This window comes from Bos javanicus, chromosome 23 (assembly GCF_032452875.1).
Source record: "Bos javanicus breed banteng chromosome 23, ARS-OSU_banteng_1.0, whole genome shotgun sequence".
Taxonomy (NCBI): Eukaryota; Metazoa; Chordata; class Mammalia; order Artiodactyla; family Bovidae; genus Bos; species Bos javanicus.
Window position 1 is genome coordinate 15,660,426 of NC_083890.1, and position 17,613 is coordinate 15,678,038.

Consider the following 17,613-nt stretch of genomic DNA (forward strand, 5'->3'; position numbering starts at 1 on the left):
GCCCCATCCCCAGCGTCCTCCTCCCGAACCAATGAAGTGATCATTCGGAGAACACCTGGACTGTGAGCGGGTGCGCCGGCCGAAGGCCAGGAAGGAGCTGGAGGTGGAACCCGACCAGGGAGACTGGAGCGCGGAGGCGCTCCACCCCTGGCAGAGGTGGCGGACGCGCACATGGGAAGTTATGTAGGCTCCTGACGGAGCGCGAGCCGCTGCGCCCTCTGTTGGCGGGTGGCCGGCGGAAGTATGAGGCCGGAAGTTGCGTAATCTGTCGGCGCCCACCCGGTGCGTGGTGAGCGTTCCTACAGAGCGCGGAGGTGCTGCTATGGCTTCGAGTGGGGCCGGCGTGACCGCTGCGGGCTCAGCAAATGAAGCTCCCGAAATTCCAGACAACGTGGGGGACTGGCTTCGGGGCGTCTACCGCTTCGCCACCGACAGGAATGACTTCCGGAGGTAACCGAGGCCCGGGGGCTCGGTCCCTTTCCGGCCCTTCGCGCGCGTTATGCGTACCCCCTGGATTTCCGTTCCTTGGAGCTGGTTCCTCCAGATTTTTTACACCACCCACATCTTGGCATCTTTGTGGCTCTGGCTGTGCTTTGCTGAGGTCCTTCATCGGGAGGATTTCCGTGCTGCCGGAGCGCTCTTTACAGTCACCGGGCTCTGTCTAGAGAATCTCTGCTCACGGGGACCCTGGGGAGGGGGCGCCAACAAACAGGCTTTTTGGCCCTGGACAAGTGCTTAATTGGCCTTTGCGTTTGACCCTGCTCTTATTCGACGTAGAAACGAATGTTAAATAACCATGTGGTTTTGGGCAACCTATTATGTACCGATCAGTGCTCCTGCTTCAGGAGGGGACGGTTTCCTCCTGTGTGTGATGATGGGAACCCCACCCCCGCCTCCGCCCACCACCAAGTTTCTCGTTAACCAAAGACACGTGACTCGGTGACCACAGGGTTAATGGAATGCGTTTTTTTCCAGGAACTTGATTCTCAATTTGGGACTCTTTGCTGCTGGAGTTTGGCTGGCCAGAAATTTGAGTGACATTGACCTAATGGCACCTCAGCCTGGGGTCTAGCCTGTGAAGGTAAGCACTAACCACTGTTCTTTCAGAAGTCCTAGAGGCTGGGAGAAGAAATAACTTAGATCAACTGTTCACAGACTAATAGGAAAGAGACTTGACAAAAGACCCTTGGCTGTTCCTAGTTAGATAAGTTTCCAGATGTTGCAAGGGATTTGAGTCTCTTAGCAATTTTTACTCCAGTAATTTTACCTTTCTAATGCCACCTGTTGTCTGATTGCAGACACATGGAACCCCTGTGCTGTACTCGACCCCTTCAAAAACAGCCTCCAGTCTGTGACCATCACAAGACTTGCCCTGATGGCGGCTGAAGTTTGATTCAGATGGCACCTTCCCTTCCCTTCCCTGCCTGACTTCCTTTTCTTTGCTGAGTCCACTCAGGACACCCTTCTGTGGTCAACAGGCAGGTCAGCTAAAGTGTTGTCTTCTGTTCTGTAAAATGCTGTACATAGTTCCTGAATTTCTGCAGGGGATGATCTTTGCTCTTGTCCTGAGGAATAATCTAATGGTATTTTAACAAATAAAGTGTGTAAACAAAGACATTTTATTCTTTTAATAAGAAAACTTCAGCTTACAAAAACAAGGTGTAAAAAGTCAAGATTTACAAAAATCATAAAAACATGATTTATATTTCACACTCAAAAGAGACAGGAACAAGTCCCAAACATGGATTTTAACAGATGGTTTGCTTCATAGTAAAAGAAAAATAGAAATGAAAACTGTAGCCACCATACAGTGATGTTAGCATAGGTAATAGCTTATTCTTGAGGAATTTCCATTTTGAGCAGTACTATGGGAAGAAGCCATTTGGTGTTGCATAGCATTTTGGTGCACCAGGTGGGTTTTCCAGGCACCAGGGAGGCATTGTTGCTATAATACAGTGGGATTTGAGGGCAGTAATGTGCAGATGGAGGCAAGGTGTGAGGAAGCCTGGACAGTGGGCTCTGAAGCAACACTGCTTGCGGAAGCTGCTTCCTTCACAAGTAAAGAGAGATTTTCTGACCCTGAAATTCAGGGTAGTGCCACTGTCCAGGAGCTTGGGGTTCTTTGGAAATGGAGTATGTAAGGAACTGGCATGGAAAGAATGATGTAGGCTTAGAAAGGTGTGGACATACAGACAGGCTCCCCTTGGCGATTTTTTCTGGTCGATTTGCTCTACTAGGTGTTTAAAAATACACATACTCCTTTTTTGTGCCAAGTCTCCTCTGGAACTGGTATGGGATTAAAGGGTAAGAATTGGGAAGGAGGGTCAGTATAAATATACCACAGTGGCCTAATTGTAAGTTAGGCGTTATCTCTAGCAGTCTGTTCACTAAACGTAAATAGAATAAAATGGTCCTTCTTGACCTGCTGGCATAAACCTAAGAAAGCCGTTAAGAGAATTAGGCTTTTTATATGTTAAAGAAAAGCACCATCTTCTTATGAGCTCTAATCAGGGAGGTCCCAGCTGTTAGGGGGAAGGAGTTTGAGCCTGTATGAATTGAGGCCTGTGGCTGGCTTAACATGACGTCAGGACCCTTTAAGAATCTACATAGGGATCACAGATGCTCTGACAAGTTTATATCTTACTAGGCTGTTAAGATGAGGAAAAGTAACATACATTAAGTAAGGCTTTGGTTTGAAGCCATCACCCCCCAAATGGTGACCAGGAAGGAAACTTTTAAGCCCCAGCAGCCTGCATGAGACCACTGCCAAGCCGAGAAACACCAGCACTTGTTGTTCTTTATAGCAGTGAAACTTACGTCCTTGAAGTCTGCTACCTGAGCTACTCATAATTGTGAAAAGTTCTATTTGATAGCAATTTTCAAAGGTAAAATTCAAAACATGGCCAAAATTAAGGACATGGCAGCTTCCAAAAGCATAATTCAAGTTTCACTTGTAATGTCTTAGCTTCAAGTAACAGTGTTGCTGTTGGTTTATAAAGCCATAAGCTGATAAGGTAAAGTTTCATTTCAACTGGCTTAATTCCTGAAAGCGGTAAGAATTTAGCAGGTTAAAACTACCAAATCTACACCAAATTTTGATGGATAATTATGATTCTGTAAATGAAAATCCTAGCTTTCACCATTTCAACACATTTTTCCTCAAGGGAAGTCAGTTTTACATCCTGTCATGAGGTGTTCAGCCCAGGCTAGTTTAACACTATTATGAAAATCTCCTACACTACCTAGTTAGATCTGAAATAGAAACATACCAGCAGAAGTTAGTATGGAAACAGTCCACAAAAATGACCATTCACTTCAGTGCTCTAGTGACTGAGGTGTGCTTAGAGCAGTGTTTGGGTTGAATACACAGTGGTTAAAGTCAAAGTCCTAGACCAAGAAAATGGTTAATTTAAACATGAAAGATAGAAACTAAACTCACAGTCATATTTAGAAGGCGCTTTTCAATTTTAGTGCTAACTTCAAAAAAGAATCAACCACTAGGGAGATGCATACTTACCTGGTAAGGAAACTAAGTGGCCGTGGGCGGTTTTATTCCAAAGATACAACCTCCTCACCTAATTAGGCCAGTCATTAGGCTGAGGGACCCAATTATCAAATGTGCTTTGAGTAAGCTTTTTAAACACCCTTTGGTGAAGACTCAGGAGCTCAGTGGAAACCTTAAGGTGGGAGTAAAAGGAACACGCTGTTTACAGCCCTCCAGGTGAGCAGGCCGGGTCTTCTCGTCCACAGCTACTCAGTATCGTCCCCGTCAGTGGGACTGGGTTGCTGGGACAGGTTCTTTGAGCCTTCTTTTTTGCATATTACACAGTGCACTGGCTTACCTTACAATCTAAAGGTTCACATATAGGGGATTGTGTTTTACACTGCTTCCTGAAACTTTGTGCAAAAGAACTTCAGAACTAATGAAGGTACCACTTCAGGAGGAACGGTTTTTGACTTGTACTATGTTGCCTAGCATTAGAAAAACTAAAATACCTTTTTCTGAACATTTGTGCTCTCCCAACCAGCTGGAAAAGTAACCCTTCCACTTAAAAGATAAAACCTTAGATAGGGATACATTATATGTTTAGGAAGGGGAAGCCCTCCCAGCCTGATTTTTAAAAAGGCCTGAGTTAATGTTCGGAACATAAGGGGTGGTAAAAAAGAATAGGGTATATAGTTTGCCTTGAAAAGGAGACATTGATGAATAATCAAACACAAAGATTTTGGACATTACAGTAGAATTTTCAGAACTTGCTGGTAATAATTTGCTTTCACACACACAAGATACGAAATGTTTTTAAAAAGTGATACCAAATGTCCTTTACACTATACAGACCCATTTGCCACTTGAAATGACAAGAAAGAATCCTTTCCCTTAATCTTTTCAATCCCATGCAAACCATAATTAGGTACAAGGCACCAAATTTTATGAATTGTATAAAATTAGTTCACAAAGCTTTATCAGTACATAAAACAAACTCCCTTCTCCCTCCCTGCCCACCCATACCCCACCCCACCCCCACACCCCCAAGTGTTCATTCTGTACTACTGTCAGCCTCTCACGTTTACGCTGGGACCTGGCTAGGGCTGTGCCCACTGCCCGCCAACCCACTTCATCACTTCTTACACTTGGATGGAACTGTAATCATAGCCAGAGGGGAAAACTCATACAATCGTTGACTCTAGAAACCTTGACATTAAAAACAAAAATAAACTCTGCTATTGAGTCCATAGGACACATTAACACTTCTATAGTTCCCAATTTTATTCATGACATTTAAGAGACATCTGGAAATTCTTTACAATGCGGCACTGTCCGTCAGCCTGAGAGGGACTGGATCAAAGCAGGCAAGAGGTTTGCCATCTTAGCGTCAGTTCCTAGCCATTGAGGGCATTTGTAATTTTTTTTAACACTAGCACGAATGCTTGTCTCCGAGGCAACCACAAGTATGAGGGTCAAGCTAGATTGAGGTAAAATTTTGAGGGCCAGGGTGCATTCATCTTGGCTGGCTACAGCAGGAAGTAAACACACCAGCCAACCACAAAGGGTTCCTAGAACAGGGATGTAACTACTTGTCTGGGAGAGAAGCAGGCCCGTAAGGTTCAGTTAGGAGATCTTGGATTTGATTTGGCAGCATCTAGTCAACTTCCACCTGGTTCTTATTTTCTTCTTTACAATGTTTTGACTTAAAGTAAGATGCAACTAAGAAACTCATATACTTCCAGTATGTAAATAAATTAAAGGCAAAGGGACATTTCCCTCACAACAGCCATTGGCTTAGGCAGCAGGAAATTCTTTTCTTTAATAAAAATCTCCATAAATACTAACTTCTCAACAGCGTCTATTGCTGCTGCCTCTGGGTACCTGAGGTGTCTGACTGCAGGGGCACCTTCAAGTGTGTGCAGCTCTTTGAGGACTCTGGTACTGGTTTCTGTTCCAACTCACTTTAAATGATTTTATTAATTTGAAGCACTTACCCTATTAATACAAAGTCCTTAGTCTGCTTAATTCTTTTGGTATAAAACTTTTTTAAAATTAAATTTGAAAATGTTTTAATTTTCCATGAGATGTTTATTTTTCTTATTCCTCCCGCCCGGGACAGCCTGAGGGATTTAGTAGATGCTGTATAGTATTTCTCTATTTGTCAGTTCTCTTTTTCTAGAATAATAAATATAGCATTCAGTGAAAGATGAGGCACAATTTATATTTTCCTTCCCTTTTTACTTTTTTTTTTTTTTTAAGTCAGTGCGCTTTTCTTTTACCACAAAAGGTCATCACCAATCACGCCAACTTAAAAATGTGGATCTAGAGACTATAGTCTCGTATCAGAGCCTCTGGCAGCATGGGCGGCTGTGACACTTTAAAACAGTGTCCAGGTGAGGGTAAGCCCGGGCCAAGCTTGTACAAAGAAGCCTGCAGTAGACAATATAAACCAAATAGCATAAAAAATGCCATACGCTATCGCTTCCAAATAAAAGCTAAATATTACAGAAACCTCACAGTGTTGGAAAAAGCAAGTTTAATTTAAAGTATAGTCACTCCCTTTCCTTATTATCACAGTGAGCCATCTTCTGTCTGATTTCCTCCAAATCTCAGTGCTGTCTGGTAGGTCCTATAGGAGAATTCATCTCAAAAGAGGTCAACAGCAAATGCTATACAGATCTGCTTGGGAAATGTGGCCCTTCAACATTGCTAAAGCTACACCCCTCATCCTTTAGCCTCTCATTTCCCAACTTCCCACCCCTCCCCAAACTTCTTCACACCTACTCCCTTCAGGTGACAGCTGTACTTCTACCTGAACTGAATGTTAGTATGACACAGTCAAAAGATGAGCATCCCGAGTGACGGGCTGAGGTGCTGTGGCACTCCCACAGTGGGAGTTACAGTACACATTCACTTTTACTAGTGAGTCGAAGTGAAGGACTGAGGAGGGAAATTCAGTGATGCCTGACAGGGCAGAGGGCTTCCATCTGGGCAATTTCATGCCACTTAGAAACTGACCCAGTTTAAAAAAGAAAGCTATATCTTACTAGCACTGAAGTGAAGGACAGGACACTTTTTTTCTCTGATGGACTGAGGGTGGGTGGGTAAAGAAACCGTAGGGATTAGATTTTGGAGGAAACCGGCCAGGGCTGTCAACAATAAACTGTTCAGACATATAGGAGGAAGAGTCCTAAGCCTTCGAAAAGCAAAAGCTCCCACACCTTGTGAACAGGAAATAAGCTGCAGGTAAAGAAAAGCTGCATGCTGCACCAAGGTGAGAATGGGGGACAGGCATTTCGATAAGCCCTGGACCACTGGCTCCCCCACCGCCCCCCTCTGAGTTCTGAGAAAGCTTCAGAAACCTGACCTAAAAAGACCAATTTAAACCAAACTATGTGCTTGCCCCAGACCCGAACCAGGAGTTTGCTACAGAACTGGGTATCCAGGAGTGCGTTTAGGCTCAGTGTGCCACAAAGAGCATGTCATGTACCAGTTTCTTGCTTCCCCATATGAACTGCTCCTTCTTTAGAATGAAGGGATGTTTGTGCCATCTCAGAAGATGTGGAATGATTAAATGACAGCAGCAGCCAGGGAGAATATGACACGTGAAAAACCTCCCATTTTTCATGGAGAAATTTGCTCCATGCACCTCCTTCCATTCTTCAACTGCTATCTCCTAAAAAAGGAAGTCTCTAAATTTTCAACCCTTGAGGACTACTTCCTCTGTAGGAAAAAGTCCTGACTTCACCTCCCGCCTTGGAACCAATCCTGTCCAGCAAGCTGCCAGCCCAGGGCCCCTCCTTGCTCTCCAGTGCTCTGCCGAAGGCTGCTCACGTCAGGAGGCTCTTCCAGTGCTGCAAGGGGTCCTGATTAGCAAGGGAATCACATAATAGGAAGAAAACACAGCTGGATATGACAAACTCACTCCCTCTTTCCTCCACCCCGATCCCTCTATATTCAGAAGCAACTGTTGAAAGAGTCTTCATAGAAGTTACTCTTTTTGATTTGCTTTAACAAAGGAGGGAATTTTCTAAACCCATTTAAAAGAAAGTGACTACAGATTTTGTGATAGGACACCAGTCACCCAGCACCTTCTGCTCTAAACCCAGTGAGGCAAACCTAGTGATCTGTTCCTGTAGTAAACCTTATTTCCTGTAAGAGGAAAGATGTACCAATACCAAGAGTTTAAAAGCAAGTCAGTCCTTGATAATGTGCCTCCCATTCAGGGGAAGGTCCGTGGTCTGCCCTCATCGTTGTTGCTGGAATGCACCTGAGTTTGGAGTTGGGTTTCTGAGATTCTTGCATTGCCCTGAACTGTTCTTTGAGTGTAAAAAAGGATGTAGGCTTGAGTTTTGCACACTTCCTCGACACTGCATACATTCAGCTTTGAGTCATTGCAGTGGACCCAAAAACCTAGGAAACCAAATGAAAGAAAGAGAGAATATGACTACCCAACTTAAATTTGAATCAGCAGGCAAACGAGGAGATGAAAAAAGTGACAGAGAAGTTCTGAATAGATCCAACCTTTGATTGGTGGTGGTGGAGGAAGAGTTAAGTAAATGAAACCATTGGTTTTAGCCCCACAAGCCCCACCACAATACTGCTTACAGTATTGACTAATTTTTGTCCTCATTTCATTCAGGCTTTTTCACTGCCCATTAGGGACGTCTACAAAGACAGACTGGGGGCTAAGAGATGTGAAAAAAAGGGGGAGAGGGAAAATGTACATAGACAAAGGTACGGAAGGAAAGGAAACTTAGAAGGAATAAAGTTATTTTTCACAGGCTCACTCTGGTAGCCACCCCAAGGGCTGAGGGGTTCAAGATGGGTAAACTATTAGAAACACATCCATAACCCACCTGCCTTAGCACAGTAGCTGGGAGGCTCTGCTCTGGGGGACAAGGACTGAAAGAAAGCTCCTTGGAAGGGCCCTTGGATCCTCACACCTCCCATGTTAAGGGAGGTAATCAGGACATAGTATTGTAAGTGCTCAGAAAGTGTCCTCAGCTTTACTATGGGCTGATGCTAATGAGACTCACAGTATGAATATGACCACAACATAGCTAGGTCACACTGTTTATGTAAAACCAAGAAGGAAACAGGTCTGCAGCAGAAGTATGAACAACAGCTATAACCTCTAGCATTAATTGACCATTATGTGCTAGGCACCATGCTCAGCACTTTTACATGTTAGTTCCCGTCAATTCTTAGAAGAGTTATATGTTGTCACTTAGTGATATAGTCAAAATTTGAATCCACCTTTCATAATTCTTTCCACTGGATTTTAATGTATGTACTATCCCCCTACAGATTAAATAAAAGGAGAGGAATGAAATGTGGACAAACCAACCCTTTTTGGTGTCCCCCACCCCACAGAGTAAAGCGCACGCACCTCCCTCTGTATTGTAGCAATAGGCTGTGTAGTGTCCTGAGCCAAACCCTTTCCCGTGATGCATGACCACTGCGGAGAGATCATAGGCAAAGGTCTCTTTGTCAAGAGAGGAGAGCATGTCCCTGCAGCAGTAAGGTTCCATGGTTAATACCTGGTCAAAGACGACATGGACCCCAATCTTCTCTCGGTGATTACGGCCAGACCACCTGTAACATGGATATAAACTTCTCACCAGTAAGAAATGGCATGTGTGATCATAGGCAGAGGTAGGTAAAACGGAAGTGGAGAAAACTTAACCTGGATTTGGTTTTCACAGCAAGGCAGGGGTACTCAGTGTTCACATGTATTTTCTGTGAACATTCAGATGTTCTCTGAAACCAGAAATCTCTAAACAAGCAATCCAGGCAATACTCTTTATAGTTTACTTTCTACCCTTCTTTTCACAGATTATCTCATACTTTATTCTGAAGATGGCTCTATATAAGCCCAAGTGAGGCTATTAAATTTTCAAGTACAGACACCCACTGCAGCCTAGCTGGTTTAACAGGGCTGTGAGAGCAGAAGCCCCGTCATGGCCCCCAACATCCGCTTGCCTCACCGGGCAGGTACCATACACTCCATGGAAAGCCTAAGGACTCCAGGGAGCAGGCTTCTCCCCCCAGCACCAAAGACATTTGCCCTCACCCAAGTCTTTGAAGTAGCTGTTGCCATAGCTCACCAGCCACCTGGGATGCCCCAGAGCAAGCTCACCTGAATCTTTTAAGGTGCAGCCGGAGGACCTGAGGTAGTCTGTAGATCATTAACTGCTTTCTAGCTTCACTCAGAACAAGGGGTTTTGGATTGGATTTTCGTCGTTTGCCTAGATGGTTTGGGAAGGTATAAGACATGGGTCGTGAGGAGACTCATTCTTTCCGAGCCGTGCAGAGACAATGACTTGCCACCCAATACGCATTCTCCTAGTTTCTCAGTACTTCAACCTCAGTTTCATTTGGGCAGCAATGTGACCCTCTCTGAGACTGCATTTCCCAGCCTCACATGCCCACATGGTATGGCCACGGAAGTTCTGGCTGAGATGAAAGAAACGACTGTGTGGCTCTCTGGGGATGGCCGCTTCAAGAAGGCTGATGCAGTTGTAAGGTGCCTCCTTTGTCCTTCCCACTTTGAAAGGAATCTCAGTTTCCTTTCCTGTGAAATGGGGGATAATGCATGTATCTCGGGTTTAGGGAAAGGGTAAGAGGACACGGGGTTTCCCAGGTGGTTCAGTGCTAAACGATCTGCCTGACAAGGCAGGAGATGCAGGTTCGATCCCTGGGTTGGGAAGATACCCTGCAAGAGGACATGGCAACCCACTCCAGTACTTCTGCCTGGGAAATCCCATGGACAGAGGAGCCTGGTGGGCTACAGTCCATGGCGTCGCAAAGAGTCAGATACGACTTAGTGTTTGAGCATGCATGCATGCAAGAGGCACAGGATTACCAAAGGACAGTGTATTTAGAGATTTTTTCCCCCACATGACTTGCTTGTGGCCTATACAAATATTTAGAAAATAAACTTCACTGTTTTGTATTTTTATGCCATACTTGTTTTCTGAAACGTGTTTCTTGGTAACAGCACTGCTAGACATGCAGAACAAGGCTGGCCATTGGCTAAATATACTCCATTCAAAACAAAACCAATGCTCAGGACTCCAATTTTGTTTCTAAAGATACTGAATTGTGGGTGAAATGCATTTCTAAATTACAGAGAAATGAAGTTCTCTTAATTTCCATCAGAAGCCTTCTCTATAACCATTTACTGATGACTGCTCTGTTATATTAATTCAGTCAGTGAATGGACAGGAATATAAAATTCATGGTCCACTGTGGTGTCTGTTGATTGTCTCTGAGCTGTTGATATCATGGTCTCTGTCTGAGGAGCCTGGCACCTGATTCGAAGCTTGTGAAAAGTAGCAAATCACAGGCAGATGACGTATCGTGGAGCTTTCTCTGACAATAGGTTGTGGAGCTGTTACTTCTCATGATAGACTGCAGCAACTAGATGGCAGCTTTTACTAGGGCTGGCAGTCATGGTATGTGAGGGCATGAGCAGAAAGAGAATTCAAAGAGGGGCCTGGCCTTATTTTACATTCCTGTTCACCAGCAGACTTTTGAAAATTACTGCAGCTCTCTGCCTGGGAATCCTGGCAGTGACTGCTGCTCTCAGCAGAGGGAGTATGTGAGCTAAATGAAGACAATATAGAATCTGGCTTTGTTTCTCTCAAATGAAATTCATGAAGAAAAATCACTGATTCTGTTAAGACTGATCAGTTCTGTCTCCCATTTGATTAAGCTGGCTACACAGAGAGGTGAAAGACTGAGTTTTGAAACTTTCACAAGCAACAGATCAGTGCATCTCATCCCTTCACTATAGCTTTCCTTCCTTGCTATTTGAACCTGTCTACAGAAATACTGATAAATGGGCACATCTGACAACCAGAAAAACAATCCTTTCTTGCAAAAATAAATAAAAGTGTTTCTTGCCTAATCTATCAGGTCCGAGAATGACAGACTTAAGGCTGTTAACATCTTTCTGTTCCCTACAAGTATAAAACTTCATGAATCACTATTTTAAAAAGAAAAAAAATACATACTGTTCTAATAAGATAATTTAAATCACTGCCTTTATATATCTCTATGTAACAGGATAGATAGGTGAGTTTATGCTTAATCAAGTACAGGATTCACATTTTGTTTTAAAATGGCAAAACGGTATCAGAAGTGTGACTTTTGATTTTTGACTTGATTGTTCAGAGAACAGGTTTCCCACAATTCACTACTTTAAAAAACCATATGCAAAAATATTAAAGGGCTACCATAAAATTGTTATTCCCAAACCAAAACTTATAGTCTGAACTATAATATGGTTGCACATTGTTCTCAGATCTCTGCACAATCCATTCATCTTAGTATCCAAATCTCTATATGCCAAAACCCCCAAACATCAGTTTCAAAGTATTTGCTCTGCATTTCCTATGTACATGCTGGGTTAGCAAAAGCATTGCTAGTGTGTCAAGACACGGGGTTGGGGGATGCATAAGGTGCTCTCAGAACCATATGGAAAAAATTCCACTTTACAGTTAAAGCCATGATAGAAAAATACTTCCTCTGACCCTTCTGAGATGTGAACCTTTCAGGCATGTGAAAATAATGATGAAGCTGCCATGGAGCAATGTACCATATGACTTCCTCTCTTGGTCTCACTGTACCCTTAGCATCACTTCTGACTGACTTTAATTCAGAATAAAAGCACACTTTTCTGATACATAGCCCTCAAACAGGCTATGCCACCTGAATTTAGACTAAATAAGAACTGTCAAACTCTATTCATGAATTTAAGCAGGACCCCCATAACCCATGAAGCTAAATACTCACATTCTTGGAGTCCCCATTTCAGGGTCCATACTTTCAAATGCCTCCCAAGATAACAACTAACTTCAATCACAGCAGGAGTCCAAGTAGGTCCAACTCCTAGGTTTGGTTTTATTTTTTTAATATATAATGTCCATATGTTTTTCTCAGGAAAATAGGAGGAAAAAAATCTTTAAAAGATGCTTTAGAACCACTCAATATTACAGTGTTATTTTTGACTAAAAGGGCAAATTAAATACCTTAAACTGATATTCTAGTTACCCACACCCCCCCAGCACTCACTGTTACACTGGTCACAAGCGTAGATTCTGCCTTCCAGGGCCTCTGTCTCTGTGAACTTTGCCAGCATCTCAGTGAGCAGGCACTCTGTCTGATTCAAAGGGACAAACCCCTTTTCTATGCAGTGATAGCGTTCAGGGAACTCCAGGGACAGATCCCAAAAGGGCTCAATGGTATTGGATTTGTAATTGCATGATACACAAGTGACCTAGGATGAAAAAATTAGTTTATAGGTTATGTAACTTACATGCTTCCCACATTCATTTTTGCTAGCACATAACAACCAAAACTAAGTGTATAGTTTTCAAAAAATATTTAGTATTTAAATGATAAACATAACTTTTAAGAGAATTAGAGCATATTACTTCTGGTATGTATCTCTATGATGCTAGCTGGAACTGGACAACCACACAGCACAGACAGTATTACCTACTCCCCTTTCTCTCTTCTCTCCCATTCAGTGCCACAGTATTACAGATAGAAGTTATCACGGAGTCATCAAGCCATCAGTCTGAGATGGAGAATTTATAGATTCCTGTCTGCTTCTCTCATCCTCATACTCTATCCTCCTCTAGACTCTGCTCCTTCCATCCAATCCAGCTTTCCTCTCTTTTTGCTCTTGTTTCTAGCAGCATCCCTATACTGATGCCTGTGCTCCAAGAGCCTCGAAGTACCTTGTGATTTGCCCTCCTCCCCAACTATAACCTTCCCAGATGCACCTTTCTTCCTACAAACTTTCAGGGAGGTTGAGGAAGTGCTGAGAAATACTCCCTTTTCACAAGCTGAAAAACAAAAGCCGAAATAAACTTTTCTTCCCCTTCTACTCATCATTCTTTTAAAACCCTAACTACCTCAGTAGCATAGTGTAGAGGTTTTACCTGAATCTCTCAAGTTGCCCACTTTTTTAACTCTATCAATTCTTTCTGCATGTTCTCACAAAGCCTTACCTGAGTCTTCCCTCATACCTTACATGGCTAAGGAAACGAAAGGTAGTGGGGAACCGGAGGGAGGGTTGCTTAGGCATTTGGCATCTTCCTAGCCACCTCCCTCCCTTGTATGTTGAATAAAGGCTTTAGAAGGAATGATGCTCTTTCAAACAACCATGGAACCAAGGTTATAGACAAACTCTTCAATTTCCTAAGGCTGATCAAATAGGATGGGATGCCAGCAATGAGTACTTAATTGTAACAATGAGAATATTACATTACCGTATCATCATTATAGGTTAAAAGACATTTCCTGAAAGTGAAGTGATCTGGCAAGTTAAACAAAAAATCTGCCTGGGAAGACAGGAGGCAAGTTCACCAACGAAGCCCTCACATAGTACTGTGAAAGGCACCGCGGCCGCCCTCCACTGTGCATAGTTACAGCAAACGTACCCTCGTTAGGCCCACAACTTGGGGAAGGCACTCACGAGAAGCCTAATACTATACCAGCCCCGCTCCAGCGTGGTGGGCAGTCAGGGCAGGCCCGAGCACACACCTACCTGGCTAAGTAGCTGCCCGTGAAATATGGTGTTCACCACCTTTAAGACCTGTTTGGTGAGCTTCCTCTGGGAGAAGGGGATGAGGATCCGGCGCGTCGTGCCTTCGGACTCGAGTTCCTGCTGCACTTTGTGCAAAAGCTCGCAGAGAAACTCCTGCGCGTCCTGCTGGTCGTAGCCGCGGAAGGCGGGGATCAGGCTCCACACCGAGTGAAGCATGGCGAAGGGCGACACCAGGGCCCACTTTCCCGACCACATGACGCGAAAGAGGGTGTGCAGTTCGTGGCAGAGGGAGATGTGCTTCGAGCTGGGCTCCTTGTTCTGGATGAGCTCTAGGCTCCTGCTGAGGGAGGTCCCACCGTTCAAGCAGAGGCCCTCGCGCTCGCAGGCCTCGGCCCCATCACTCCGGGTCGACGACAGCTCTGTGGCCGAGCTGCTGGCTGGCCTGCCTGAGAGCGGGGCCTTGCCGTTGGCGGCCCTGGGGAACAGCTGCTCCGTCTTGGACGGGTCGAGGTTCAGAAAGCACTCGCGGAATTTGCGCAGGTGGCTGAGCACCTGCAGGATGGAGTTCATATAGCAGGTGTTGCCCAGGTTGCGCAGGCCCGTGACGCCGGGCGCCATGGCGGGCGCGCGGCGCGGCGCGGGGCGGGGCCCGGCGGGCGCGCGCGTGGCGGGCACGCGCAGCGGTGCGGTGCGGGGCGCGTGCAGCAGCAGGCGGGCGCTTTTGCGCGGAGGGGCGCTGGCCAGCTCCTCCAGCAGTCGTCGCTTCACTTCGCGCCGCCGCTGCCGCGCCGCCTCCTTCTTGCGCTCCAGCGCCTCTTCCCGCCGCTGCTGCTCCAGCTTGGCCTGGCCCCGCGAGGTCTTCTCGAACCAGAGCCGCAGCGTCCTGGCCAGCAGGCGCTGGCGCCGGTACCACAGAGCCGTGAGCATCTGCGGCTGTCCCTGAGGAGCGCGCTGCGGCGGGACTGCGTCCTCGCCCGCCGCCATGGACCGCAGCGTCCGCCCGCGCCTCAGCGGTGGGTCCTGCGTCTGGCCCCTGACCGCCAGGAGGGAGCTTCTCAGCAGCTTCAGGTCCCCCTCCGGGTTGTCGTTAAGCACGTAGTCCTTGCACAGGTAGCAGAACACGTAGAGATCCCGGACCTCCATGGCTAGCGGGTGTCTGGTCTCTTCGAAGTGTTTGAGGGCATGATCTTCGATGTAGCGGCCGCAGGCCACGTGGGAGCACTTGAGACAAGCCCACACCGACTCGGTGGTGGCGCACTCCCGGCAGTACCACTTCTGCGGGTTCAGGATGGAGTGGTCCTGGGCGAGCCGCAACCGCCCTACATGTTTGCATCTATCCATCTCTTAGGGAAGGCTCCACTCTTTCAACCTGGCACGATAAGGGCCCCCAAAGAGAGAGAGAGAAAAAAAAAAAACTTTCAGCAAAATATTTTTCTAGAAAAAGGCTTGCAACCGGCATTTCCCACTAAGTATTCATTAGTTTTCAATTCAAAATTGGTTCCTTTGGAAGGAATTTTTATAAAAGGAAAAAGCAGTTTTGGCATAGACCGGGAATTACAGAAAGACAATTAAATTCCTTAAAAAAAGGAAGAATCACAAAATACTAAACGACAGACCTTAATGTGTAACTTTACATTTTCTAAGACTGTTTTAGTTCTTGAGTATCAGCTAATTTTTACGTAAGGCTGATTTAGAAATGTCATTACCCTCATTTCACGTTGCACCCAACTGGCCACTAGGGGAAAGAAGCCCATATTCTGATCCATCTCTGAATTGATGATGTCCTGGAAGTGAAAGCCTCTCTGACTCATGGTGACAAGATCCTGGCTGTATGCAAAAAGGGACAGGGCAGAGGAAAGGCGAGGAGAGACAGAGCTCACAAACCAGTGACACCAGGACCTCATCACAAACCAGGAGAGATGAAGACACTCAAATACAAAGGCAATCTTAGGTCAATTTCACTGTATTTCAAAGTAGAGAGAACAAAATATGGTTAAAAAAAGAGAGCGAGAGAAATGGTAAGAGAAAGTCCTTTGCAGTACAAAGTAATATTATTTTCTTGTGTCCAAAGATCCTGGTTAAGTAGGTAGACTGAGCCTCAATCTAACATTTTGTCTTCTGTGGTCTACAAGTTTGTGCCTCATTTCATATGCTAAAATCGTAAACCCCCTCCCCCAGGTGATGGTATTAGGAGGTGAGGTCTTTGGAAGATGCTTAAATCATGAATGGGTTGACCCTCATGGCATAAGCCTTCAAGAATGGGATTAGTGCTTCTAAAAAGAGCTCCCTCACCCCTTCCTCCATGTGAGAACACAAATGAAAAGCCAGCCACATGTCTGTGAACCAATTAGTCTTTGCCAGATATGGAATCTGGTGCCATGATCTTGGACTTCCCAGCCTCCAGAACTGTTATGTATAAGCCACCCAGTCTACGGCATTTTTGTTACAGTAACTCTGAGGGACTAAGCCAAAGTGTCTGTCTGTAAAGAACATTTACATCTTGTAAAAAGGATGGAAAACATTTACCTTCCTTACTGAAAGAATAAGTAACTAAAGAACTAGACGAATCTGACTTGGTGATATAGTGGCTACTGGTTATTACAGTATTTAATCAAACTATGAGACCAGAAAAAAAAGCAAACCTTCCAGATAATGTATGCACAAATGCTTTTTATTTTTAAAACAGTGGTAACTCACTAAGCATTTTTTTTTTTGGTCTTTCTAACATTGCTTCAATATTGTTCATCAGAGAAGCCTAATAAGCAATTTCTTTAAGGGAAAGAGGCTATTTTAAAATAAAACATTTTATTCTTTGGAAAGCTGACCTTCCAACAATATCAGCATTTAAAATTCCCTAAAGGGAGTTCCTCTTATAAAGTGGACTTCCTTCACCTCATTTCTTGTCCACTCTCATTTCTGGGAGCAAATACAGTTCTGTCACGATGGGGTCACCCAAGAGAAGTTCTAAATCCAAAGCACTCTAAGTAGTTCCTTCAGTTGGTTTTCCTTTCTGGCTTGGCCCTATTGCTAAAACTCACAAATATACCACAGGACCAACCAGAGACCCTTCTCATTTTAAAATTGCCCATTCCAGCCCATTCCTATATAAGAAATCCTTAAATCGTCATACAAAGGAAACCAACCTAGATTATCTTCCATCAAATCAGATCATCCTTTGAGTACTGTCAGGATTTAGTTTCTACTATGTTATTTTTCTAACTATTGACTTGTTGCTAAGTGCCCTTTAAGTCATGTCTGTGGATGTATTTCTCCATACAACTAGATATAACCTCCTTCAGAGAGGAGATCAAGTGTTATATTTCTTTTTTTCTTTAACCTTTATAATTTCAAGACTTGTGGGTGTGCTCACCTCTTTAGTGGTCAAAGGTATTCTGTCAGAATTACTTCTCCACATAGCCCAGAACAGTACTGAAATAACCATTTGTTTACTTTTTGTAGGGCATAGTCAAATTAAAAGACATGTTAGGAAGATAAGATGGTCAACAAATGAATTTTCTTTTTGCTCTTTATTACCAATCAAGAGTTTAAGTTGCATACACAT

The 17,613-nt window shown here is 44.5% G+C and overlaps 2 protein-coding genes across 14 annotated transcripts in view; one reads left to right on the forward strand and one right to left on the reverse strand.

Moving 5' to 3' along the window:
* Window positions 1–322: 322 nt before the first annotated feature.
* On the forward strand, window positions 323–1,613 carry TOMM6 (translocase of outer mitochondrial membrane 6). The gene is made up of 3 exons (XM_061398178.1): window positions 323–450; window positions 976–1,081; window positions 1,299–1,613. Exons 1-2 carry the CDS (start codon window positions 323–325, stop codon window positions 1,070–1,072), a joined length of 225 nt encoding a protein of 74 aa, XP_061254162.1. The 3' UTR covers window positions 1,073–1,081; window positions 1,299–1,613.
* The window catches only part of USP49 (ubiquitin specific peptidase 49), a 77,100-nt gene continuing 61,100 nt past the window's right edge, over window positions 1,614–17,613 (reverse strand). For 10 of the 13 annotated variants that reach the window (XM_061398155.1, XM_061398154.1, XM_061398152.1 and 7 more), the window contains 5 exons: window positions 14,052–15,420; window positions 12,569–12,773; window positions 9,630–9,738; window positions 8,880–9,085; window positions 1,614–7,900 (listed from right to left, as the gene is read on the reverse strand). In XM_061398155.1, the coding sequence (XP_061254139.1) occupies window positions 7,710–7,900; window positions 8,880–9,085; window positions 9,630–9,738; window positions 12,569–12,773; window positions 14,052–15,392 (2,052 nt within the window). In that variant the 5' untranslated portion in view covers window positions 15,393–15,420 and the 3' untranslated portion in view covers window positions 1,614–7,709. Of the gene's footprint in view, window positions 7,901–8,715; window positions 9,086–9,629; window positions 9,739–12,568; window positions 12,774–14,051; window positions 15,421–17,613 lie in introns of those variants that run through there. The other 3 variants (XM_061398157.1, XM_061398158.1, XM_061398156.1) reach the window with 3 other exon arrangements.